The sequence below is a fragment of the Heterodontus francisci genome, unplaced genomic scaffold (genome assembly GCF_036365525.1).
Source record: "Heterodontus francisci isolate sHetFra1 unplaced genomic scaffold, sHetFra1.hap1 HAP1_SCAFFOLD_91, whole genome shotgun sequence".
Classification (NCBI taxonomy): domain Eukaryota; kingdom Metazoa; phylum Chordata; class Chondrichthyes; order Heterodontiformes; family Heterodontidae; genus Heterodontus; species Heterodontus francisci.
Genome location: NW_027140989.1, coordinates 4,191,995 through 4,218,441, shown reverse-complemented (window position 1 = coordinate 4,218,441; position 26,447 = coordinate 4,191,995). Strand labels below are relative to the sequence as shown.

The window sequence follows — 26,447 nt, the reverse complement described above, 5'->3', positions numbered from 1 at the left end:
TTGAGAAACTTTCTGATTCCCACCCATTGATTGAGACTGCGCTACTGATGTTTTCTGCAGACCAGTTTGATCCAATTGCAGATTCCCTCCCCAAGTCCCATTTTGGAAAGTACGTCCATCATGTAGGTGTGCGATATCCTGTCAAAAGCCTTCTCCTGGTCCAGGCTGATGAGGCAGGTGTCCACCCTCCTGTCCCGTACATAGGTGATCGTCTCCCTGAGTAGCGCAAGACTATCAGAGATCTTCCTGCCTAGTATAGTACAGGTCTGATCAGGGTCAATCACCAACTCCAGAGCAGACTTGACTCGACTGGCGATGACTTTTGACAGAATCTTGTAGTCGATGTTAAGCAGTGAGATGAGCCACCAATTTCTGATTTCTGCCCTCTCCCCCTTCCGCTTGTAGATGAGGGTGATGATGCCTTTCCTCATGGATTCTAATATGCTGCCGGCCAGAACCATACTCTGGTATACTGCCAGACTTCTTTTTTTAATTTCCAAAATATACTTTCTTCATAAAAATCTGTAAAATTTACATTCCCAAACAGTTTAAAACTGGCTGCCCCAAGCTTAAGTGCGTCCCTGACCACGTTGTCCTGGACCTTGGAATGTGCCAGTCTGCAGCATTCGGTGGTGGACAACTCTTTGCGCTGGAAGACCAGCAGGTTTCAGGCAGACTAAAGGGCGTCTTTCACCGATTTGATAGTCCTCCAGCAGCAGTTGATGTTTGTCTCGGTTGAACCTCGACAAAAACCACTGCATCCCTTTCCACACCTGCTTTGCAAAGACACATTCCAGGAGGAGGTGGGTGACCGTCTCTTCCCCACCACAGCCACCATGATAATTCTTGCCTCAAATCAGTGCACAAGAAAAGAGACTGATTCCGTCAGCTTCCTTTTTTTTACAGGTCGCCCGGACCTGGCTGAGAAAGGCAGAGTGAGGGGAGGAGACAAGAGTGAAGATTAAACAGAGAGCGAGAATGAAGGAGACACCCAGAGGGACAGACAGAGAGAGAACGGCCCCTTATCTTTCAGCTCCACCTCCAGTTTACTCCGGGCTGCCAATTGCAAACCCTTTATTGACAGCAGAACCGAAACCCAGCTCTCCACGCAAATCCTTCCAGACTCGACCTTCATAGTCAAGGCTTTCCAGAAAGCCAGAGTTTTTAAATATGGTCCCGCTACAATTAACACTCAGTAACACTCCCACCTAAACACAGTTTATTCTATACAAAGAAACCTCCTCAGTAACATCACCATTTCCACACACATCCGCTTCCAGCAGTTTACAGCACCTTACTGCAGCTGTTTGGGGAATCTCCTGTGTTAAGATTGGAGTTGGAAAGCGGCCTCTACCCGGCAGTGTTATCGTCTCACACTGAATCTGCCAGACATCCTGCTCTCTTATTGCGAGAGACAAAGCACGGATTTAGGAAATGTTCATTTGAAATGATCTCTGTTGAGAACGAGCCCGGCCGTGGGACAGGTATTCCAGTGCAAAGAGCTGTCCATGACCAAGTGTTGCAGACTGGCACATTCCAACATTCAAAACTATGTGCTGTGGGACGGCATTAAAGCTTGGGGAAGCCACCATGGAGTCTCAATAGAAAGGCGACAGTCTAAGGCCCTAGTGCAGCGAGAGGCTGGAACCTGTGTAAAACCCCTCGGGCTGTGTGCACCAGAGAATGTTTGATGTGTAATGTAAATACTGTAAATATAACCTGTGCAGGCAGGGATAGTGAGATACCTCATGTACTTTATTGAAAGAAACTGATCTGTATTGTACCTTATGTAATAGTAAAATTGAACTGCTTTGCAATGTAATTGCACAAATTATATGAATAAAATACATATTGTGCAAAAGAAAGCAGCTTTCCTGTCAACACACACCTTGTCTCAGGGCACAACTTTCCTGTGATCTTGTCATACCCAACTTCGCTCCATATCTTCTGACACACACACTTCACAGTCTGTCATTTCCAAAAACAAGCATACTAAAATCAAAAGACCTTTTGTTTATTTCTCCTTTCTTTTCATTTCTCCTCTATTCTTCTCAATCACTCCCTTCAACAGTCCTATTCAGATCAAGGTGGAATGTGAATAGTGTCACAACTCACCTCTGACACTATTATTACCCTTCTCTTCTCTTGTCTCATTCAATGGGAACGTTTTATTCACCAGTCTGTTGCTGTTTTACACTCTTGCCATACCATCTGGTATTGCATCCATCTGAATTCTGTGCTTTCATGGCCTTACATATCTTTTCCTCTTCTGGATGATGTGTTTGCTTCAGTTCCATTCAAACAGGCTGGACCACAGGGAAGCTTAGAACAAAGAACAAAGAACAGTACAGCGCAGGAACAGGCCATTTGGCCCTCCAAGCCTGCGCCGATCTTGATGCCTGCCTAAACTAACACCTTCTGCACTTCCGGGGCCCATATCCCTCCATTCCCTGCCTGTTCATGTCTTTGTCAAGATGTCTCTTAAACGTCGCTATCGTATCTGCTTCCACCACCTCCCCTGGCAGCAAGTTCCAGGCACTCACCACCCTCTGTGTAAAAAACTTGCCTCGCACATCCCCTCTAAACTTTGCCCCTCGCACCTTAAACATATGTCCCCTCGCAACTAACTCTTCCACCCTGGGAAAAAGATTCTGACTATCCACTCTGTCCATGCCGCTCATAACTTTGTAAACCTCTATCATGTCGCCCCTTCACCTCCGTCGTTCCAGTGAAAACAATCCGAGTTTTTCAATCCTCTCCTCATAGCTAATGATCTCCAGACCAGGCAACATCCTGGTAAACCTCCTCTGTACCCTTTCCAAAGCCTCCATGTCCTTCTGGTAGTGTGGCGACCAGAATTGCACGCAATATTCTAAGTGTGGCCGAACTAAGGTTCTATGCAGCTGCAACATGACTTGCCAATTTTTATACTCTATGCCCCGCCCAATGAAGGCAAGCATGCCGTATGCCTTCTTGACTGCCTTATCCAACTGCGTTGCCACTTTCAGTGACCTTTGCCTTGGGTGGGTCCACGTTGATCCATTACATTCAGAATCACCTCCTTGAAATAACTCCATAGTACAACTACAGTAACCAGACAGAATCTGCTTCAAACACTCCTCCACATTTTATCTGTTCTGACTGTCAACACCTCCAGCTCTTTTGTTTAAGTGGAACCCATCAGGTTTGTGTAAGCTCCTTCTATTCTGAAAGCTGTAGCACTGGCTCAGGGAATTCAGCCCTGTTTCTCTGCTCTAAAGGCTCAGCCATGCTTGATCTGCGTGGTATTTTGCTTTTATTGCAACGTTACAAGACCTCCAATCCACTGGAAAACGATGGTCAGACCTTCCACTATTTATTCCCTGGCTTCATTCAACAGCCTGGGGTACATTTCTTCTGGTCCTGATGATTTATCCACATTCAAGGATGCTCATCCCATTTATACTTCCTCTCTCCTTAAGTTATCACGTCCAATACTTCACACCCCTCCTCCTTAATAACAATATCTGCATCACCCTCTCATTCGGGAAAAGTGTAAAGTATTCATTAAGGATATCGGCAACATATTCCACCCCGATACAAAGGTTACATTTTTGATCTTTTATGTGCCCTGCTGTTTGCTCAGTTGCCTCTTACTCTAATGTTTTGATGCAACATCTTTGGGTCCATTGTTATTTTGCTTGTCCATGTTCTTTCATGCTCTTTCTTTGCTCTTCACCGCTGCTCCCAAACGCCTCCAGTGCAGTCAAAATACAGCATGTCAGAAGTGGGATTCGAATCCACGCTTCCAATGGAAACTGCGATCTAAACACAGCGCCTTAGACCGCTCGACTATCCTGACATCCGATGTGATGTTGTTAATGCAAAGGAAATTATTCATTTTTTGTGAAAGTATTTGTGAGATTGTGGAAATGTCTGGAAGAGGAAAGACAAGCGGGAAAGCTCGGGCCAAGGCCAAGTCTCACTCCTCCCGGGCTGGACTGCAGTTCCCGGTGGGCCGTGTTCACATGCTCCTGAGAAAGGGTAACTATGCTGAGTGTGTGGGTGCCGGAACCCCGGTCTATCTGGCTGCTGTGCTCGAGTATCTGACCGCTGAAATCCTCGAGCTGGCTGGTAACGCGGCCCGGGACAACAAGAAGACCCGCAGCATTCCCAGACACCTGCAGCTGGCCGTCCGCAACGACGAGGAGCTCAACAAGCTGCTAGGAGGGGTGACCAGCGCTCAGGGCGGGGTGCTGCCTGATATCCAGGCTGTGCTGCTGCCCAAGAAAACCAGCACTCAAGAGCTCCCAGAAAAAGTAAAGCGGCCAAAATGTCATCTAATAAACCAAAGGCTCTTTTCAGAGCCACCCACAGTCTCTGTGAAAGGGCTGGTTACTGTCAGGAGGGAATCAGAGATGGAGTTATTGGAACAGTGGATTGACCTGTTTCACATCTGTCCAGTTGTCTTTTCAGTTCCCTCTCTGGATTTCGCTCTGTTTCTCTGCTTACACATCTCCCGCTCCAGTTAAGTGAAGAAGTGAACTACAGGGTGTAGAATCAACAATTAAATAAATCCCGCTGCCTTCGATTTTATAAATCCCGAGACCATCCCGGTACATTAACGGGAACTGGTTCGGAGCTGATGAATTAATTTAATAATGGAAGTGTCCGGGTTAATTCTCTATTTTTCATTTGGACAGTTTGAATTGTGTTTTTTTTTTCTCTCCGGTGATCTGAGCGCCACTTCTCAATGAGAATCTGCTCCCAGAACAGAGTAAATGCAGGAAGAAAGAGGCCATTCTCGGGCTGTGTGTTTCTCTCCTAACCTAATCTGTTTAGACCGCACTGTTCACAGAGGACGGAATCAGTGAGAGTTGTGCACACACAGGAGCTGAGTCCACTGCAGCGCTTTAATCTCCCTGGCTCTCCCTATTCTCCGGACACAAAGTTGTTTGTTCCCCCGGCGACGGGATAGAGTCGGGGATTCTCTCCCCGCAGTGTCAGTGGCTGCAACCCCGGGGAACTGGCGGTTTCAGTCAGAGTGACCGAGCTACCTTACAGGACTCTCCCCCTGAATTTGTGAACTGAGACTACACCGAACACATCTCCAGTTAGAGTGAGGGCCGGACATCCTTCTGTTTTATTACAGAGAGTGGAGAAAGGGCTGGGTGGAGGGGATGTCAGCGAGTCACCAGGGATCCTGGATTTACTCCAAATCATTTCCATGTGGAATCTGCAGGCGGGGACGGGACAGGGATCATTTGATCAGGGGATCAGCTCTTTCCTGAGAGATGTGAGTGGCTCTGAGAAGAGCCTTTGTGTTCATATGCTTGCAAGTTTCCCGCGCTCTTTCACTTCTTTCCAGACCCTGCTTTCTGAGCCTTCGCTGCTTTCGGCTTGACCTTGCTCTTCCATGTCTGCACTTTCTTCAGCGCCTTTCCGCCCACCGCACTCTTGCCTTTTTTGACCTTCTTCGCAGGAGACTTTTTCTGAAGCGCTGCTTTCTTCACCGCCTTATTTGGCGTTGCCGCCGCCTTGCTGCTCGTTTTCTTGGCTGTTACATTCTTTGTTGTCACTTTCTTGGCTGCTGGTTTCTTCACCAATGATTTCTTGTCTGCTGGTTTCTAACGAAGGATTTCTTGTCTGCTGGTTTCTTCACTAAAGATTTCTTGGCTGCTGATTTCTTCACTAAAGATTTCTTGTCTACTGGTGTCTTCACTAAAGATTTCTTAGCTGCTGGTTTCTTCACTAAAGATTTCTTGTCTGCTGGTTTCTTCATGAAAGATTTCTTGGCTGCTGGTGTCTTCGCTAAAGATTTCTTGGTTGCTGGTTTCTTCACTAAAGATTTCTTGTCTGCTGGTTTCTTCACTAAAGATTTCTTAGCTGCTGGTTTCTTCACTAAAGATTTCTTGTCTGCTGGTTTCTTCACCTTCTTTCCCACTTTTCCCTGGGTTTTCATTCTTGCTGATTTTGAAGGAGCCGGAGGCTCCCTGTCCCTTGCTCTGCACCAGGGAGCCTTTGTTCACATTCCTCTTGATACTTTGCTTGAACTGGGTCCTGAGCTTCTCCACATCGACACCGCTGCTACCCAGAGCCTTCTTCATGGCGGCCAGGGACATCCCCTTGCGATCGCTGAAAGCCGGCACAATCTTGAGGATCTGTTCGCCCAACGGGAGACCAGCTGTCTTGTTCCGGGGGAGCCGCCTTCTTCTTCTTGGGGGTCTTGACCTGGGCGGCGGCGGCGGCTGGAGGAGCCGTTTGGGCGGCTGCACTATCGGTCATGTCTGGGACACTGCACAAATTCTCTCTGTCAATGTGAACTGGGTCAGAAATGAAGCCGGTGGTGGCGGCACAGAGCAACTTAAAGGCAGAGAGAGGACGGGACGGAGACAAGCTGCTGTCAGCTCCCGGCTCCTGCTGTCTCTCTGTGTTTCTCTCTCCTGACAAACTCTACAATTCCATTGAAATTCAGAGACTCCAGACTTCCAGACTAGATCTTTCCTGTCTCTCACTCCAGTATGTTTGCTGTTGAAAAGCTTTCACTAGGATTGAGGACTCCATTTTCCATTTCACCTGGTTTTATTGCTGCACTGACCGCCCTCTCTCACCCCTCGCTGACATGTTCTCTACTTTTCAACTGAAATCTTGAAATAAAAAAAAAATGATCCCGAATTCCCACTTTGGGGCTGAGCAGGGAGCAGGGCGGTTCTTTGACTGGAAATCATTTGATTTTGCACAAGAATGACTCTGAAATCCGGCGATGAGAGCGGACCCACAAACACAGTGGCTTTAGACTAACCCGCCCTCCCCTTTAATACAATCTCTCTTTCATAATATTCACATCTGCATATTCACAGGACAAACTGTTCCCTGAATGTAGAGTTCCCAGGACAGGTTTTCCCCTCCGCTCGGTCTGTGCAGCGGATTCTCGGGGGTGAGTTGTATTTTCTCAGCTCAGTCAGTGTTAAACAGTCTGAGGCCGGCGCTCCGAATATTGTCTGTTAACCAGAGTCCGCTACAAGAGCCAATCACAGTTGTGACTTTTTTTATTCGTTCATGGGATTTGGGTGTGAGTCCAGAATCAGGGGTCATAATCTAAGGATACGGGGTAAACCTTTCAGGTTGTCCTTTCTCTCTCTGCCCCTCTCTCTGCCGACACCCACCCCCGGTCTCCTCTCTCCCTCTTACTCTCCTCTCTCTCTCCCTCTCTCTGACAGTTGCAGAGAGCGAGAACTCTCAGCTTTATGGTTAGTCTTTTCAAAAAAATCGCAGCCGTCAGTTTCACAATTGACAGGTGCTTTGAGCAGAGACAGCACTTCCGAAGCTTGAACAAGCTCGGGTTTTTCTGGAGGGCTTTTAAATGAAATAAGAACTGCCGGAAAGCTCCGAACGTGTCCGAGGTTCTGAAACGTTGTCTCTGCTCTCAGGACCTGTTAGCTGTGAAACTGACGGCTGCGATTTGATTGGTCTGGAAGAAGAAGCCAATGGGAAATTTCTCATCCCTGAAATTATCAGTCACGGACCGAACTGTTTTAACGTGGACACTGGTGTCCATGTACAGACATGTTGCCAACCCCTGTTCTTCACACAGACTTACCAATCACACACTGATCAACGCCAACAAATAATTTGACGTTTTTATTGAAGACTGACAATACTATATACAATTTACAGGAGAGTATTACAGGCACATCTTACCAGGGATCATCCCATCTCCTACTCTGTCACATGCTGTATGACATCACTTCCTGAAGTGATGATGCACACACGAGTTACCAATTCCTTGAAACAAAGAGTATGCATAAATGGGCCATTTTCTCATTGGCAGGAGGTGACTGGTGGAGTGACACAAGGATCAGTGCTTGGGGTTCAATTATTTACTATCTATATTCATGACATGGAGGAGGGGGCAGAGTGTAATATATCCAAATTTGCTGATGATACAAAAATAGGTAGGGCATGTTGTCATGAAGACATAAGGAATCTGCAAGGGGATATAGATAGGTTGAGTGAGTGGGCAAAAACTTGGCAGATGGAGTTTAATGTTGGAAAGTGTGAGGTCATACACTTTGGCAGGAAGAATCAAAATGCAGACTATTATTTAAATAGACAGAGACTCCAAAAAAGAGGGATCTGGGTGTTCAAGTAATTAAGAGGGCAAAATGAATTTTGGCCTTTATTGCTCGGGGGCTGGAGTTTAAAAATAGGGAAGTCTTGTTAAAGCTGTACAGGGTGTTGGTGAGGCCACACCTGGAGTACGGTGTACAGTTTTGGTCCCTGTATTTAAGAAAGGATATATTGGCATTGGATACAGTCAAAAGAGATTCACCCGGCTGATTCCTGGGAGAAAGGGGTTGACTTATCAAGAATGGCTAACAAGTTAGGCCTTTATACATTAAAGTTTAGAAGAATAAGGGTGATCTAATTGAAATGTATAAGATTCTGAGGGGGCTTGACAGGGCAGATGTTTCCACTAGTGGGGGAATCTCAAAGTAGGTGACATAGTTCCAGTATAAGGGGACAGTCATTTAAAACTGAGATGCAAAGGAATTTCTTCTCTCAGAGGGTAGTGAATGTCTGGAATTCTCTACCCCAGACAGTTGTGGAGGCTAAATCACTGAAAGCATTTAAAGAGGAGGTAGATAGATTTTTGAAATATTGGGGAGTTGAGGGCTATGAGGAGCTGGCACGAAAGAGGAGTTGAGGTCTGGGGCAAATCAGCCCTGATCTTATTAAATGGTGGGGCAGGCTTTGGGGGCTGAATGGCCTACCCCTGCTCCTATTTCTTATGTTCTTATAAGGGGGCTACAAAGAGATGTAGATCGGTTAAGTGAGTGGGCAACAACCTGGCAAATGGAGTTTCATGTGGGAAAGTGTGAACTTGTCCACTTTGGCAGGAAGAATAAAAAAGAAGTATATTATCTAAATGGTGAGAGATTGCAGAGCCCTGAGATGCAGAGGGATCTGGGTGTCCTCGTGTATGAATCGCACAAGGTTAGTATGCAGGTACAGCACGTAATTAGGAAAGCTAATAGAATGCTCGCGTTTATCGCGAGGGGAATTGAATACAAAAGTGGGGAGGTTATGCTTCAGCTATACAGGGCATTGGTAAGACTACATCTGGAGCACTGTCTACAGAACTGGTCTCCTTATTAAAGGAAGGATGTGAATGCATTGGAGGCAGTTCAGAGAAGGTTTACTGGACTAATACCTGGAATGGTGGGCTGTCTTACAAGGAAAAATTGGACAGGCTTGGCTTGTATCCACCAGAGTTTAGAAGAGTAAGAGGCAACTTGATTGAAACACATAAGATCCTGAAAGTCTTGACAGGGTGGATGTAGAAAGGATGTTTCCTCTTCTGGGAGAATCTAAAATTAGGTGTCACTGTTTAAAAATATGGGGTCGCCCATTTAAGACAGAGATGAGGAGAATTTTTTTCTCTTAGAGGGTTGTGAGTCTTTGCAGTTCTCTTCCTCAAAACACGGTGGAAGCAGAGTCTTTGAATATTTTTAAGACAGATGCAGATAGATTCTTGATAAGCAAGGGGGTGGTCAGGGGTAGCTGGAAATGTGGGTAATCAGTTCAGCTATGAAATTATTGAATGGTGGAGCAGGCTTTAAGGGCCGAGTGGCCTACTCCTGCTCCTAATTCATATGTTCGTATGCTTGTATGTTTGTATAAAGCCCAAGATGCCATATATTTTACTACCACTCTCTCAATATGCCCTGCTACCTGCAAAGATCGATGCACATGCATCCCCAGGTCCCTCTGTCCCTGAACACTCTTTAGAACTGTGCCATTAAGTATACATTGCCTCTCCCTATTCCTTCTGTCAAAATGCATCACCTCACACTTAACAGTATTAAATTCCATCCGTCACCTCTCTGCTCATTCTGCTAGCCTGTTTCTGCCCTATTGCAGGCGGTTCATATCATCCTCACTGTTTGCCTCACCTCCAAGTTTGGTATTGTCAGCAAATTTTGAGATCCGACTCCGTATTCCAAGATCCACATATTTTATACATAGCAAGAAAAGCAGTGATCCAGCACTGACCCTCGGGGAACACCACTGTCGACCATCCCCAGTCTGAAAAGAAACCATTTAATTGATGAGGGAAGGGCTGTCGATGTCATATACATGGACTTCAGTAAGGCGTTTGATAAGGTTCCCCATGGCAGGCTGATGGAGAAAGTGAAGGCGCTTGGGGTCCAAGGTGTACTAGCTAGATGGATAAAGAACTGGCTGGGCAACAGGAGACAGAGAGTAGCAGTAGAGGGGAGTTTCTCAAAATGGAGACGTGTGACCAGTGGTGTTCCACAGGGATCCGTGCTGGGACCACTGTTGTTTGTGATATACATTAATGATTTGGAGGAAAGTATAGGTGGACTGATTAGCAAGTTTGCAGACGACACTAAGATTGGTGGAGTAGCAGATAGTGAAGGGGACTGTCAGAGAATACAGCAGAATATAGATAGATTAGAGAGTTGGGCAGAGAAATGGCAGATGGAGTTCAATCCGGGCAAATGCGAGGTGATGCATTTTGGAAGATCCAATTCAAGAGTGAACTATACAGTAAATGGAAAAGTCCTGGGGAAAATTGATGTCCAGAGAGATTTGGGTGTTCAGGTCCACTGTTCCCTGAAGGTGGCAACGCAGGTAAATAGAGTGGTCAAGAAGGCATACGGCATGCTTTCCTTCATCGGACGGGGCATTGAGTACAAGAGTTGGCAGGTCATGTTGCAGTTGTATAGGACTTTGGTTCGGCCACATTTGGAATACTGCGTACAGTTCTGGTCGCCACATTACCAAAAGGATGTGGATGCTTTGGAGAGGGTGCAGAGGAGGTTCACCAGGATGTTTCCTGGTATGGAGGGCGCTAGCTATGAAGAGAGGTTGAGTAGATTAGGATTATTTTCATTAGAAAGACGGAGGTTGTGGGGGGACCTGATTGAGGTGTACAAAATCATGAGAGGTATAGACAGGGTGGACAGCAAGAGGCTTTTTCCCAGAGTGGGGGTTTCAATTACTAGAGGACACGAGTTCAAAGTGAAAGGGGAAATGTTTAGGGGGGATATGCGTGGAAAGTTCTTTACGCAGAGGGTGGTGGGCACCTGGAACGCGTTGCCAGCGGAGGTGGTAGACGCGGGCACGATGGAGTCTTTTAAGATGTATCTAGACAGATACATGAAGGGGCAGGAAGAAAAGAGATACAGAACCTTAGAAAATAGGCGACATGTTTAGAGAGAGGATCTGGATCGGCGCAGGCTTGGAGGGCCGAAGGGCCTGTTCCTGTGCTGTAATTATCTTTGTTCTTTGTTCTTTTTAAAACAACTTGCTTGTTTCTGCCCTTAATCCAATTTTTTAACCAATTGGACACTGACCCTCCTATTCCATGAGCCTCAATTTTGTTAAGCAGACTTTTATGTGATACCTTCTCAAATGCTTTCGTAAAATCCAGAGAAACAACATCCACTGCATTTCCTTCATCAAACTTCTCTGCTCCTTCATCAAAAAATTCAATTAGATTCGTGAAGCATGATCTGCATTTTACAAATCCATGCTGGATATCCTTAATTAACTCAAACCTCTCTTAAAGTCCATTGATATTTTCCCTGATTATCATTTCTGAAACCTTACCCAGCATTGATATTAAATTGACTGGCATGGAGTTGCTTGGACTGTCCTTACACCCTTTCTTGAATAAGGGTGTCATTTGCCACTCTCCAATACCCTTATCCAGGGAAGATTGGAAGATTATGACAAGCCCTTCCTGGAGGAGTCTGGACATGCAAGGACTCAACTGCCAGCAAGCGTATAAAGCAAGACCCAGGCTCAGGGCCTTCAGTTACCTGGAGGGGAGTCGGAGAAGCAGCGGATCCTGTGAGGAACCACAGTTCAGGAAAGATGGGAAGGTCATTGTGAGGGGACAGAGGAGATTAAGTTAAAGATTTACCAGCTTATAAGCAAGAGCAGAGACAAGGAACGGTGCTGGGGAAAATAATAGGAAGCTGTGATCGGTTGGAAGGCAGGAGTGATTAAATGACAGAAGAGATGATGGTGCAAGGCAAAAGTCAGGGAAACAACAAATAACATTTTGTAAGCACAGATGCCAGGAGTGGGGTTTGAACACACACAACACACAACTAATGGATTTTAAGTCCACCACCTTAACCACTCGGCCATCCTGGTTCATTAACCCAATTCTGAAAATGAAATTTAATGTGATTCGGGTGACATCTGGCCTTTTACGATCGACACTTTCGACTCCTCTCCCATGCTAAATTGGACCCTTCATTACTTACGAACCTCAATGGGATCACCCCTCATTCTAGGTTTCTCTAATGTGTAGGGTCCCAACTCTTTCAGTCTAACTTGATAACGAAGATTTCTTATACTGGGAATTAGTTTCATGTCTCTCCTCTGTACCTTGTCAAAAGCCTCAATATCAACCATCATGTGAGGATACCAAGACTGGATACAATATTCCAAGTGAGTCCTGACCAAGGTTTCATAAAAGGACAAATTCGGGACATCTCAGATACTGAAGGAGTCCGTATCCAGGAGCAGCAAGACCTGGACAACATTCAGGCTTGGGCTGCTAAGTGGCAAGTAACATTCACACCACATAAGTACCAGGCAATGACCATCTCCAACAAGAGAGAATGTAACCATTTCCCTTTGATGTTCAACAGCATTACCATCGCTGAATCCCCCCCACCATCAACATCCTGGGGGTAACCATTGACACAAGCTTAACTGGACCATTCATATAAAAACTGTGGCTACAAGGGTAAAACAGATCGTGAGAATTCTGCAATGAATAATTCAGCTCAAGGCACGAGGTGAAATGCTGATGAGGAGAGCTGGAAAAATGGACTGGTTAGGTGTGCAGAAAAGTGGCAAATGGAATTCAACTTGGAGAAGTGCAAGGTGATGCATTTGGTGAGGTCAAACAAGGCAAAGGAAAACACAATTAATGGGAGAATACTGAAGGGTGTAGAGGAAGTGAGGGACCTTGAAGTGAATGTCCACAGATCCCTGAAAGTAGCAGGACAGGTTGATAAGTTGGTTCAGAAGGCTTATGGAATCCTTTCCTTTATTAGCCGAGGGATAGAATATAAGAGCAGGGATGTTATGCTGGAACTGTATCAATCATTAGTTAGGCCACAACTTCAGTTCTGTGTGCAGTTCTGGTCACCTCATTCCAGAAAGGATGTAATTGCACTAGAGAGGTTACAGAGGAGATTTCCGAGGATGTTGCCAGGACTGGAAAAATGCAGCGATGAGGAAAGATTGAATAGACTGGGGTTGTTCTCCTTGGAATAGAAGAGGCTGAGGGGAGATTTGATTGAAATGTACAAAATTGTGAGGGGTCTGGATAGAGTGAATGGAAAGGATCTATTTACCTTAGCAGGAACGTCAATGACTTAGGGGCATAGAATTAAAGTGATTCGCTGAACGATCAGAGGGGAGATGAGGAAACGTTTTTACACCCAGAGGGTGCGAGGGGTTTGAAGCTCACTGCCGATAAGGGTAGTTGAGGCAGAAACCCTCAACTCATTTAAGAGGAGTCTGGATGTGCACCTCAAGCGCCTGAACCTGCAGGGCTACGGTCCAAATGCTGGACAATGGGATTCCGCTGGGTGGCCCGATTTTTGGCCTTCCTGTGCTGTAAACTTCCTATGTTCAATGATTCTATGCAGACACGATGGGCCGAATAGACTCCTTCTGCACTGTAACAATTCTATGATTTTTGACTCTCCAAAACGTGTCCACCATCTACAAGGCACAAGCCAGGATGAGTGCAGCTCCAACAATACTCTGGAAACTCGACTCTGTTCAGGACAAAGCAGCCGCCTTGATTGTCACCCCATTCACCACCTTAAACATTCACTCCCTTCACCACTGACGCACAGTGACAGGAGTGTGTACCATCTACCAGATGCACTGCTGCAACTCACCATGGCTCCTTGGACAGCACCTTCCAAACCGAAGACCTCCACCACCTTGAAAGACAAGGGCTGCAGATGCATGGAAACACCACCATGTGCAAGCTCCCCTCCAAGTCACACACCATTTGATCTGCAAATATATCGCTGTTCATTCACTGATGTTCGGTCAAAATCCTGGATCTCCCTTCCTAACAGCACTGTGGGTGTACCTACACCACATGGAGTGCAGCAATTCAAGAAGGCAGCTCACCGCCACCTTGTCAAGGACAATTAGGGATGGGTAACAAATTCTGGACTTGCCAGTGTCGCTCACATCCCATGAAAGAATATGTCTCATCTGATACTCAATTGTCCTCTGAATGCAGCACAACCCTCTAATTGCTCCAACTATCACTTCACAGCATTGCTGCTGTCCCTTTAGAGATCTGTGCACTAGAACATTCAGATCTCTGCTCAAAATTATTTTCTTTCTCCACCTGCTTTAATGTTTTTCCCTGAAGGGTGTATGAATGTTGAGCATTCGCCCTGTCCACATGAATAACACTGCACTTACCCAAATTAAACATCATCTACCAGTCATGAACCGAATCTCCCAACACATTAAGATCAGCCTGAAACAGTCGAGCATCGTCTACAGTCTAATCACTCGCACAGATCTTCAAATCATCTGTAAATTTACAGATGGTGCGCCCTACACCTACATCCAGATCATTAATAAAAATAATAAAGAGCAACAGTCCCAACACCGATCCCTGTGGGACACCATTGGTAACTGGTCTCCAAACAGATCCAGATCCATCTGTAACTATTTTCTGCCTACATCGTGCCAGTCAGTTCCCAATCCAGATCAATATATTACCACTGATACCAGGGAATTTCATCTTGCAGAGAAGCCTCTTATGTGGAGCCTTATCAAAATCTTTTGGATGAGATCAGCGAATCAAACTCAGGCTGAGGATTACGCCTAGGCCCGTCCTGCTCTGTGTGTGGGTCTCAGGACGAGACAAGGTTAGATCAGCTCACTGAGCACAGGCCCTTCTTGCTCTATATGGAGCTCAGTACCTCACCAAATGAGAATAACTAACACACCACAGGCCACGGAGCCTCGGCCCATCCTCCCCTGATTGTGGTTCAGTGCCAACCAGGTCAGATCAGCTAATTCAGCACAGGCCGGTGATGGAAGCTGGATCTTTCCTGTTCTGGCGGCTCCGTACCATACCAGGAGTGACGAAGTAAAATGCCACAGGCCGGGGGTGGAGCCTGTGATTTCCCTGTTCTGTGTGGGGCTCTGCACAACACCGTGTGAGAAGAACGATCATTCCTCAGGCTGAGGAAGGAGCCTGGGCCCATTCTGTTCTGTGTGGCTCCTACCACATTGGGTGGGTTCAGTAAACTCAACACAGGCCATGAATACAACCAGGCCCTTTCCTGCTCCCTGTGGCTCAGTATCACACCAGGTGACATCAGCTGACACAGCACAGGCTGGGCTGGGGCAGGAGCCTGGGCCCGTCCTGCTCTGTGGGCTCAGTAACAAAACCCGTAAGATGAACTTTTTTCAAATGACTTCAGTGTATTTAACTCTGTGTCCAACACTGTGAGGCAGCTTTCTGTGTTTATAAAGAGTGTAATTTATTGACTGGTCTCTTGGATCTTGGATCAAACAGGGTGACAGACAGAAGTCTGTGTGCAGAGGGTTTGGAGGTGAGCTCTGATTCCTAACCCTTTCTGGATTGTGAGGAATAAAGAATGAATGAGAGAGAGAGAATGTGGGAGAAGGGATGATGGAAGAATTTGTCCGTGAAACTGATTAAAAGTGGCTCAAACGCAAGATAATATTAAGATATCAATAGCAGAACATTAACATAATCTGAGCTCCGCGATCTGGTCGGGTCCCATTCCCCTGAAGTGAGGAATGAACGGGTGGGGAAATTCCGCCTGCAGTTATATTTGTCTCCAATGAAGATGAGTTCACAGTGAGGATGGAATAGCTCAGTTGGGAGAACAGTAGATTGAAGAATCAGGATACAATCCCTGGTTTCATCAGTTTTAATTTTGTGTCTCCTTCATTTTAAGTAGAGAGAATCAGAGGGGAGATTTTCCACTCTTGATCCCATGGGCTGAATTTTAAACTAACGGTGCGGCTCTCGGCAGAGGCACCGGAAGCAGGTGTCGTCACCACACGAGTGAAATGTGGCCGACCGACTCCGATCACGGAGCAGCCGACCAATTAATGAAGGGGAGGCGTGGGGCCTATGTAAACAAGGACCAGAGGCAGGGAACGAGGTGCCGATGGCAGCGACATCTGACACAATGGCAGGTGCTGGCACCATATTTAAAGGGTTGCCAGCCCTGCATTCACTGCTGCCCGGTTTAAAGGAGTGTCTTCCTGAGAGCCCTCTGCTGTCCCAGGACCCGTTCTGCTGCCTCTGCTGCCCCTGGACCCGTTCTGCTGCCTCTGCTGCCCCAGGACCCGTTCTGCTGCCTCTGATGCCCCAGGACCCGTTCTGCTGCCTCTGCTGTCCCAGGACCCATTCTGCTGCCTCTGATGCCCCAGGACCCGTTCTGCTGCCTCTGCTGCCTGATGGGTAAGAAGCTGAATGCGAGCCTGCAGTGACCATGGTTCCACGGTTTAGCGATGCCTCCCTGCAGGTTCTACTCCAGGTGGCAAGAGAAAGTTGGAAGATCCTCTTCCCCAGGGATGAGAGGTGGAGACTGTCCACCTGACCAAGCAAAGCTGGCTGGAGATAGTAGGTGAGGTCAGCAGACGTGGGTTCACCCCCAGGACATGGATCCAGTGCAGGAAGTGGGTCAATGACCTGATCCAGGCTGCTCAGGTGAGAACTCAAAACACTTTGGACCCTTTGGACATTGCATGTGGCAGAGTGAGAGGGAGTGTTTGGTGGAAAGGGAGTGACCACCCAGTCATGTGCATTGGGGAAGGGCAGCAGGACATGCTGCCTGAGGCTTGGCTGCATCTTGGTGCGAGGCGCACGTCAGTCATTGTATAACCACACACAGTCCCTCAAGAGGGGCCGCATGCAGGAGGCATATGTGTGTCCACATCATGGACTGCTGGAATATCACCATCAGAGATGTTGGGCTTGTCCCTGCTGGGAGACTAACTTTGTTCATCATAGTGGCTGCAGGAGAAGACGTCCCACAATTGGAAAGAGTGTGTCAAGACTGGCGGTGGATGCCTTATCTCCAACTCCTCATCCCGATGGAGGAGGAGGCCATGGAACAGGCAGGGCAGCAAAGCCGCTGCTCCATAGCTGATGGAGAGACAGGGGCACCTACCTGAGAGAGCGAGTGCACATCTCCTGGGGCACAAGGGAGCACCCGCTGCAAAGGAGCCACACTGCTCATCTGTTCACCACTGCATCAATGGAGCTGCACAGTAGGGGTGGTTGGAATGTCACGATGGGCAGACATTAACCCTTCAATGTCCCTGCTTTCTCATGACGGCCCAGATGAATGACAAAAGCAAAGAGCTGGAGAGACTGGGAGACAGCCGGACACGTCTGAGGAGGAGGAGGGATCCTCAGATGGTGCACCATCACATCATTCCCCTGCACCCTCCACAAGAACAGAAACGCTCACGCAAACTGATGAGCACATCACAGACAGGCCCGGGCAACTGACGGAGGCTGTGACAGCCGAGGCCACTGACCCTTGGCGGTCTGTGGGAGGCCAGGCCCATACTGAGCCCCAGGCTGATGACATGCCTCTGGTGTCACCAGCAACACGGGAAATACTGCAACTGCAGCGAGAGGTCAGGTAACATCTGGCAGAGTTGCCAGAGGCTATGTGTACCCAAACAAGGACGATGGAGGAGTCCATCCAGGCCTTGGGTGCTGCACTGTCTCTGATGGGGGTGTGTCTGGCTTCCTCCATTGAGAGATTGGTGACTCTCATGGAGGACCAGATCCAGCAGACCAATCAGTGGCTGCCGGAGATGTGCGCAGACCTGCACTCCATCACTTTGTCCATGAGCTCCATCCAGCGGTGACAAGGTGAGAGGGGGGACGAGGCACCTGAACTCTGCACCAGGTCCACAACCCTCTCAGGTCAGCAGGGAGGTACAAGTGTGTCTCATAAGGGGGAGGAGCAGCTGGCTGCTACATCTGGGGTCTCCTCTCAGGGTGCTCCTGGTGTGGACAGTAGCTCGGAAGTCCCTCTGCCAGTGACACCAGTGATGCCAGTGCCTCCATCATCCTCGATGACAGAGGGGGTCCCTGTACCTGTGCAGGAGGCCCTCACTGTGCCGGGGCCCTCCAGGCCTCAGGCAGCCAGAGGACGGCCACCAATGTCATCCCAAGCCATGGGGCAGCAAGGTCACAGCCTGTCTCCACCTCAGCTGCCAGAGCAGGGTGAGCACCACGTCGGAGCACCCGGAAAAGATTTAAGAAGAGCACCTAGATTCACTTAGGGTTCATGGTGAATGTGCATTCCAAATGGATAGGGTTGCATTTGATGTCACACGGAGAAAGAAATGATGTTCTCTCACTATGTCTCCTTCTTATTGTTGATGCCCTTTGGGACTTCATTTAAACCCTTCCTCCCAAGGGGCTGGAAGTGAGGGAACAAGCCCCGAGCTCACAGAGCTTCGGCCTTGTCACTGTGCGATGTGTACCTGGGCGCTGTAGTGTAGAAGGAAGGAGGTGACAACAGGGCTGATCAAAGCTAAGACTTTATTGACTTGGTTCCTGAAGGTGGTAAGGCTCAAAGGAAACGTGAATGTATAAGGGTGTCTCGTGTCTCCCTTGTGTGTATCTCATGGCGGCTTTCCTGCTGTGCCTGAGGTCCTTCATCTGGCACTGCCTGAGCAGCATCCTCCTCCACATCCTCATCATCAGAGGAGACATCGCACTCCATGATATCCTCACATGTCAACACCTCACCCCTCTGTAGTGCCAGATTGTGCAGTTCACAGCAAACCACCGCGATATGCGAGCCCCTCGCCGGGACATAATGAAGGGCTCCACTGGAACAATCTAGGCGCTTCAATCTCATCTTCAGGAGACCAATGGCCTCCTTGATGGTCGCTCGGGTTGACCCGCAGCAGGTGTTGTACCTCTCCTCTGCATCCTTGTGTGGGTTCCTCACAGGCGTCAGTACTCATGTCCTCACTGAGTTGCCCTTGTCTCCAAGGATCCATCTCAGAAAGCGCATGGGGCCACTGAAAAGTTCTGGCACCTGGGACTGCCTTGGTATGCAGGCGTTGTGGCTGCTTCCCGGGATTTGTGCACACACCTGTAGGATCCATTTGTGATGGTCACAGACCAGTTGCACACTGAACAAATGGTAGCCCTTCCTGTTGAAGGCTGCTGGCTGGTCTGCAGGAGCCATGATGGTCACATGGGTGCATTCGATGACACCCTACACCTGGTGGAATCCAGCGATGGCCCCGAATCCTATACCCCTCTCAGCCTGACTGTTTGGATCAATGTGCACAAAGTCACCGGCCCTCCTGAAGAGGATATTGGTGACCTCCTTGATGCACTGATTCACCACAGACTGTGAGATTCCTCACATATCTCCAGTGGATTCCCGAAATGATCTGGTCGACCAGAAGTTCAGTGGCACGGTGACCTTCAGTGACACCGGCATCAGGTGCCCACCAAGTCCCATGGGGCACAGCTGCTTCATGGCCGAGAGATCAGTGACAACCTCTGTGGAGAGGTGCAGTCTGTGGAGACACTGTCACTCGGACATCTGCAGGTTGAATCTCGGCTGACGTGTTCCTCTGCCTCCTTCTCCAGCCTCCTGTTCGAGGCTGGCCCTCCTATCGGCCCCCAAGCTGCTGTGGTGTCTCTGCTGGTGCCTGCGCTTCCCTCCCTCCCTCTCTACTCCTCCTCAATGGGAGCCTCGAATCCAGGGTGAATGAAGCCCATGATAGGTTGCCCCTCCCTGAGTGCAAAGCCTTCACAGGAAACAACACCCAGCCACATTTACCTCACTTGTCACCCTTATTGAGGTGGCACTGCCCCAATGGCACCCTGGTGTTGTTCCCTCTGCAGAGCTGGCACATTGGCCCCCACTCCTGACAATGTTTCCCGATGCCCTTTCCCCCTCCACCCTTGATGCCAAGTGACGCTGCCTCACCCAATAGCTTCCCAGTGAAGCCAACACTCAGCTCCCACCTCCCAGTTGCCTCCTTTAACCAGGCGAGGCTCTGAAGCCCCGTGGTTCCCGTGTGCTATTAATTCAATTGGACCCAGTGAATAAAATTGCTGATAATTGGACTCATAAATACTTTAAATGCCTTCTTGCCGTGTGGATGTGCGAAGTCTGCCCTCCATGTCAGCCGCCGACAGAAAAATCCGGTCCGACGACTTCCATCCCTACTTTCTACACCCCCCTCCCCATCCCCAGCCTCCATTCACGTCTCCAACGGTCCCTTAAAATTTTGGCCCATGTCTCGAAGACTAATGGGAGTGAAACTACATCTGCTCCTTAGCCTGAACAGGGAGAGCTGCTCTCTCTGTGTTTAAAGTGAATGAATCTGATCTTTACCTTGTCTTACTGGATCGTTCGCTGTCTGGAAATGTCTGTTTGAAAATGTTTTCCTGTTATATTAATGGAGCAGAGGAGCAGATGTGAGGTGCTGTTCAACAGAGAGGTTTGGAAGTGGGTGAAGGGGTGGAGTGACGGTGTGAGTGAGAGGCGCAGTGAGTTGGCCATTCTCAATAGAGTGTCAGGAATGAAGGTCAGAGGAACAGACCAGGCAGGAAACACAGAAAGAGCGAGGAGAAGCTGGTGTGAAAAACAGAGATTAAACAACAGGCTTGTTCAGTTGGTTTGGGTCTGGTGTTTAGAATACCCGGAATCTGGGTGCACTTCCCTTCCAACTCAGGCAATTGTACCAACATTATGTTCATAAAACCATAGAATGATACACAAAGAAGGAGACCATTTGGTCCATTGTGTCAGTGCTGTCTCTTTGGTTGTGCTATCTAATTAGTCCTGCTGCTCAGCTTTTTCCTGTAATCTGTCCATTTTCCTTCCAGTATTCATCCCTATTGCTTTTCAAAGTTACGACTGAATCTGCTTTCAAGTCCTGATCAGACAGTGCATTCCAGATCACAACTCATCACTGTATAAAAAATCATTCCTCATTTCGCCTCTGGTTCTTTTCTCAATCACCTGATAAATACATCCTCTGGTTACTGACCCTTTTGCCAATGGAAACAATTTCTCCTCATTTAACTTATTGAAAACCTTCTTGATGATGTCACATACTAGACAGCCAGTAAAACTGAAACCCATGGAATAAAAGGGACAATGACAGCATGCATCTGAAGTTAGCAGACTGAGAGGAACATAGAAGCAGGAGTAGGCCATTCAGCCCATCGAGACCACCCCACCATTCAATATGATGATGACTGATCATCCACTTCAATGCCTTTTTCCCACATTATCTCCATATCCCCTATGTCATTTGTATTTAGAAATCTGTCAATCTCTGCTTGAAACATACTCAATGACTGAGCTTCCACAGCCCTCTGGGAAGACAATTCCAAAGATTCACAACCCTCTGAGTAAAGAAATTTCTCCTGGTCTCTGTCCGAAGTGCCTTTTCCCTTCTGTTGAAATTGTGTCCCCTGGTTCTCGATTCCTCAACCGGAGGAAAAACTTCATCTACCCTGTCTATCCCTTTAAATATTTTGTAAGTTTCAATGAGATCACCTCTCATTCTTTGTAACTCCAGAGAATACAGTCCCAGTTTCCCCATTCTCTCTTCATAGGACAGTCCTGCCATCCCGGGAACAAGTCTGGTGAACCTTCATTGCACTCCCTCTGTGGTAATGATATCCTTCCGAAGGTAAGGGGACCAAAACTGCACACAGTATTCCAAACTGCAGACCAACCAAGGTTATATACAATTCAAGCAAGACTTCACTACTCCTGTACTCAAATCCTCTTGCGATAGAGGCTAACATATCATTCGCCTTCTGAATTGCTTGCTGCACCTGCATGTTAGCTGACAATCACTTATTGACAAGGACACCTAGGCCCCTTTGTACATCCACACTTTCTAATCTCTTACCATTTAAGAAATAATCTGCACATCTGTTCCTCCTACCAAAGTAGATAACCTCACATCTTTGCACATTATATTCCATGTGCCACTTTCTTGTCCACTCACTAATTCTGTCCAAATCCCATTGAAGCCGCTTTGCATCTTTCTCACAACACACATTCCCACCTAGTTTTGTGTCATCTGCGAACTTGGAAAAACTGCATTTGGTCCCCACATGTCCATGACAGCTCTTTGAAAGAGCAAATCAGCTAATTCCATTCCTCTACCCTTTCATTGTAACCCTGCAAATTTTCTCTATTCAGGTGTTTATCCAATTCCCTTTTGAAAACCCCGATTGAATCTGCCTCCAGCACACTCTCAGGCAGTGTATTCCAGATCCGAACCACTCGCTCCGTCCCACACCCCTGGTACCATTGCAGAAAATCTCTTCTGTTCATTTCATCCCTCATAAATGATTGAAATGAAATGTTTATTTGGAAATGTACAATATAAAAAAGAGAGAGAAATAAATGCTGAGAAAAATAGAAGTCAATGTTTGAAAGGTAAAAAGAGCAAAAGATGTAACTTTTATTCTGGTTGAGTGAGAGGAATATATCACACTTTGGGGATTTTTTAAGAGGATTTACTGATGCACCTGGGATTTGAGAGGAAGCTGGTTCATGGTTTACAGAACAAATTCAGCCCCTGCGGTGGAGCCACCAGCTGCACCGTCCAGTAACAGACAGGACGGGTCACTGTCTCAGGCCTAGTGAAATCAGTCGATGAAAGCATGAAACTCTGAATCTCAAGTTTTTGAGTTTGAGCCCCACGGTGGGTGTTTTTTATTTCCTTTTTAGGCTGATTTTACAGGCATTCTCCAGCTCTCAATTCCTCGGCAGAGAGTTCAAGGAGTGTTTGAAATGAGATTCAACAGCAGCTTGAGAAAGTCTCTCCTTGATTCAGGACTCTTACCTCTCTGCAGCATCTCGCTGCTGAAGATTGAACTTTGTCTCATTTCATTCTCAGCTCTTGGTCAGTGTGAATCAGTGAGACTTCTGGCTCTCTCCCACTTCACAATCCATCAGTGCTGAGAAAGCAATGGGGAATATTACTCACATGTTACAATGTTTTATAAATACTTGAATGTATTTCACACTGTGTCTAACAATGTGAATCTCCCCTGGTATATCAGCTCACCAACACTTCAACAGAACATTCACATAATGTGAGCTCTGAGATCTGTTCAGATCCCATTCCCAAGAAATGGAAAGTGGGATTGGGCTGGATCGCTCTTTTTCAGCTGGCACAGACACGATTGCTAAATGGTTTCATTCTGTGCCATAAATTTTCTCCATTTTCTATGTTCTATGAAGTGAGGTGTGATTGGGAGGGACAATTCCACCAGGGTTATATTTTCTACCAAAACAATGACACAAGGGATACTTCACTTTTTTATTCATTCATTCATGCAATGTGGGCATCGCTGGCTAGGCCAGCATTAATTGCCCATGGGAAGGTGGTGGTGAGCTGCCTTCTTTAACCATTGCAGTCCTTGTGGGGTAGGTACACCCACAGTGCTGTGAGAAAGGGAGTTCCAGGATTTTGACCCAGCGACAGTGAAGGAACGGCGATATAGTTCCAAGTCAGGATGGTGTGTGGCTTGGAGGGGAACTTGCATGTGGTGGTATCCCCTGCATTTGCTGCCCTTGCCCTTCTGGGTGGTAAAGATCACTGGTTTGGAAGGTGCTGTCTAAGGAGTCGTGGTGCATTGCTGCAGTGCATCTTGTAGACGGCACACACTCTGCAACTGTGCATCGATGGTGGAGGGAAAAAATAATGGTACTAAAGGCTAACAAATCGGCAGGACCAGATGGTTTCCACCCCAAGGTTTTAAAGGAAGTAGGTGGGGAAATTGGAGATGCTTCAGCCATAAGCTTCCAAAGCTCTCTCTGTACAGGAATTGTTCTTTCAGATTGGAAAATTACAAATGTAATTCTCATTATTTTAAGAAAGATGATAGAAAGAAGCATAAACCTGTACACAGGTATGGGGAAGTTTTTGGAATCCACAATTAGGGAGAGAATGACTGAACACTGAGAAATTTGAGCTGATCAGAGAGAGACAGTAAGGATTTGTAAAGTGTAGGTTATGTCTATTAAGCCTAATTTGATTTTTTTGAGGAAGTAACTAACATAGTAGACAGAGAGGGGAATGTGTATGGATGTCGTTTGTAGATGGGGTACCAATCAAGCGGGCTGCTTTGTCCTGGCGGTGTTGAGATTCTTGAGTTGGAATTGCACCCATCCAGGCAAGGGGAGAGTATTCCATCACACTCTTGACTTGTGCCTTGTGGATGTTGGACAGGCTTTGGGGAGTCAAGAGTCATGGATGAGTGAGAGGAATATATCACAGTTTGGGGCTTTTGTAAGAGGATTTATTGATAAACCTGGGATTTGAGAGGAAGCTGCTTCATGGTTTACAGAACAACTTCAGCCCCTGGGGTGGAGCCAACAGCTGCACTGTAATTACTCACCTCAGGATTCCAAGCCTCTGACCTGCTGTTGTCGCTACGTTATTTGTATGGCTACCCATGGTAGCCCCCATGATGTTGATAGTGGGGGATTCAGTGATTGTAATGCTATTGAATGTCAAGGGGAGATGGTTAGATTCTCTCTTGTTGCAGATGGTCATTGCCTGGCATTTGTGTGGTGCGAATGTTACTTGCCACTTATCATCCCAAGCCTGTGTGACTGAAATAGCTCAGTTGGGAGAGTGTTAGATTGAAGATCCCTGGTTCAATCTGGTTTTTTGGCAGTTTTCCTTTATTCTGCATCACCCTTTGGTTTTGACTCTTGAGCTGCACAATTTACACTGAAATTATTTACCCAACTCTGAAGGTTGGAGTGGAATAGAGAGATATCAAGGATGGGAAATATTTACATTGTCAGCTTTAGCTTATTCTCTATCTCCTTGTGTCCTTTTCCCCAGTTTTTGAATCTTTCGAGGCCGGGTGAACATTTGATTTGCTGCATATGTCCCAAACTGAAGCCTTTTCCACATCTCTGGCGGTCAGACTTGCTCTGTCTGTTTTTGCTGCTCGTGACCATTAACGAGAACAGGCCACGAGTTCAATGTTTATCAGCAAACGGAAGATAATTGGAAAACATTCTGTGTTACTCCTGACCAGTGACAAAGACGCAATGGATGTTATTCAAAATAAATTCCCTTTGACATTTTATGTAAACTTGTTTGCATCTAAACGTTGGATTTTAAGTGTCACAAAAATGTGTCAAATTAATGACTGACCATGTGACAGCGCACATGGGGATCAAATCCACAGCCTTGTTGTTATCAACACTGCGTCCTAACCAACTGAACTAAGCGGCCTATAGACAGAGCCAGGTATGGGTTTGAGCCGCACGCTGGGAGGTTTGTGTTTTATTTCTCACACTGGGTGACAGAGCGATTGTACAAACAATGGACACATCACATCCCTGAAACATTGTTCTGATATAAAACAGTGTGAAATAAGAACTGAGCATGGAAATGGAACCAGAAATTAGGACTTTAATCTATTAAAGTTGATCTTAAATTTCAACCATTCACTGAACATTCCAATAGATCGAACTCTCTTCTGATATAAAATCCAGGAACTTGAGCTGCTGCAAAGTATAACTGAGCCTGACGTGATTTGAACACGCAACCTTCTAATCTGGAATCAGACGCGCTACCATTGCGCCACAAGCTCACAGATAAAGCAAAATGTTCCATTCCTGGCAGATTTACTTCTTGTTTAGATTCAGTGATTGAAATTAATTCAATCCTCATCTGACCTCCACTTTGTAAAGGCCTGCTAGTCGACCTGAACCCGACGGGACCCGATGACCTGTGTCGGGTCCGGGTCATGTCGGGTCGCTCTTCCGGGTCTGGCTTTTGGGCTCGGGTCTGGTCGGGCCAGGTTCAGGTCAGGCTGGGTCCAGGTTGGACTGAGTCCGTGTCAGACACACACAGTAAGTATTACATTAAATTCTGCTGTGAAGTTGAGTTTAATAAGTGTCAAAAGTTGAAAAGCCAACCAAAGCTGGGAGTCCGGGACATGAAGGAGGGAAACTCTGAGTCTGCGCAGTGAGCAAGTGAGCATCTCGATGATGTCATTGCGCTCATGCTGCAGCTTCCTGCAGATTCGGAATCGGGAGGTCGGTAAAGTGAACATTCCGGTGGGCGGGTAAGGCACGGGTCGGTTCAGGTGCGGGAATAAATGTAGATACTCGGGCCGGGTCGGGCTTGATCCAATGTGGTTCTGTCGGGTTCGGGTCGGGAATTTTTTCCTGACCTGAGCAGGCCTTTACCGCTCTGTCAGTTCAGTGCCTTATTTAAACTATTACTTGGAGTTCTGTTTTACAGGGTCTCGGCCGTTTAAGTATTTCCCAGACCCACTACTCTGATTAATCAGACATTTTGCTGCTAACTGCTGCTGCTACAATTGAAAC

The 26,447-nt window shown here is 47.1% G+C and overlaps 1 protein-coding gene and 3 non-coding genes across 4 annotated transcripts; 1 reads left to right on the top strand and 3 right to left on the bottom strand.

The window, feature by feature from the left end:
- Positions 1–3,758: 3,758 nt before the first annotated feature.
- On the bottom strand, positions 3,759–3,841 carry trnal-uag (transfer RNA leucine (anticodon UAG)). Its single transcript has one exon. It is a non-coding gene; the product is annotated as a tRNA-Leu (tRNA).
- A 70-nt stretch (positions 3,842–3,911) lies between these two features.
- On the top strand, positions 3,912–26,186 carry LOC137361689 (histone H2A-like). Its single transcript, XM_068026392.1, has 3 exons — positions 3,912–4,275; positions 19,451–19,616; positions 26,129–26,186. The coding sequence occupies exons 1-3, from the start codon at positions 3,912–3,914 to the stop codon at positions 26,184–26,186; spliced, it is 588 nt and encodes a 195-aa protein (XP_067882493.1).
- Positions 12,090–12,171, bottom strand: trnal-uaa (transfer RNA leucine (anticodon UAA)). Its single transcript has one exon. It is a non-coding gene; the product is annotated as a tRNA-Leu (tRNA).
- Positions 25,634–25,705, bottom strand: trnaw-cca (transfer RNA tryptophan (anticodon CCA)). The gene has a single exon. It is a non-coding gene; the product is annotated as a tRNA-Trp (tRNA).
- Positions 26,187–26,447: the final 261 nt, after the last annotated feature.

Excerpts from the sequence above, each read along its gene's own strand:
- LOC137361689 (XM_068026392.1), top strand. The coding sequence starts at position 3,912 with ATGTCTGGAAGAGGAAAGACAAGCGGGAAAGCTCGGGCCAAGGCCAAG. Across the intron at positions 4,276-19,450 it reads GCTGCTGCCCAAGAAAACCA|ACTGTGAGATTCCTCACATA; the intron begins GCACTCAAGAGC and ends GATTCACCACAG. Across the intron at positions 19,617-26,128 it reads GTGACAACCTCTGTGGAGAG|CTTCCTGCAGATTCGGAATC; the intron begins GTGCAGTCTGTG and ends CTCATGCTGCAG.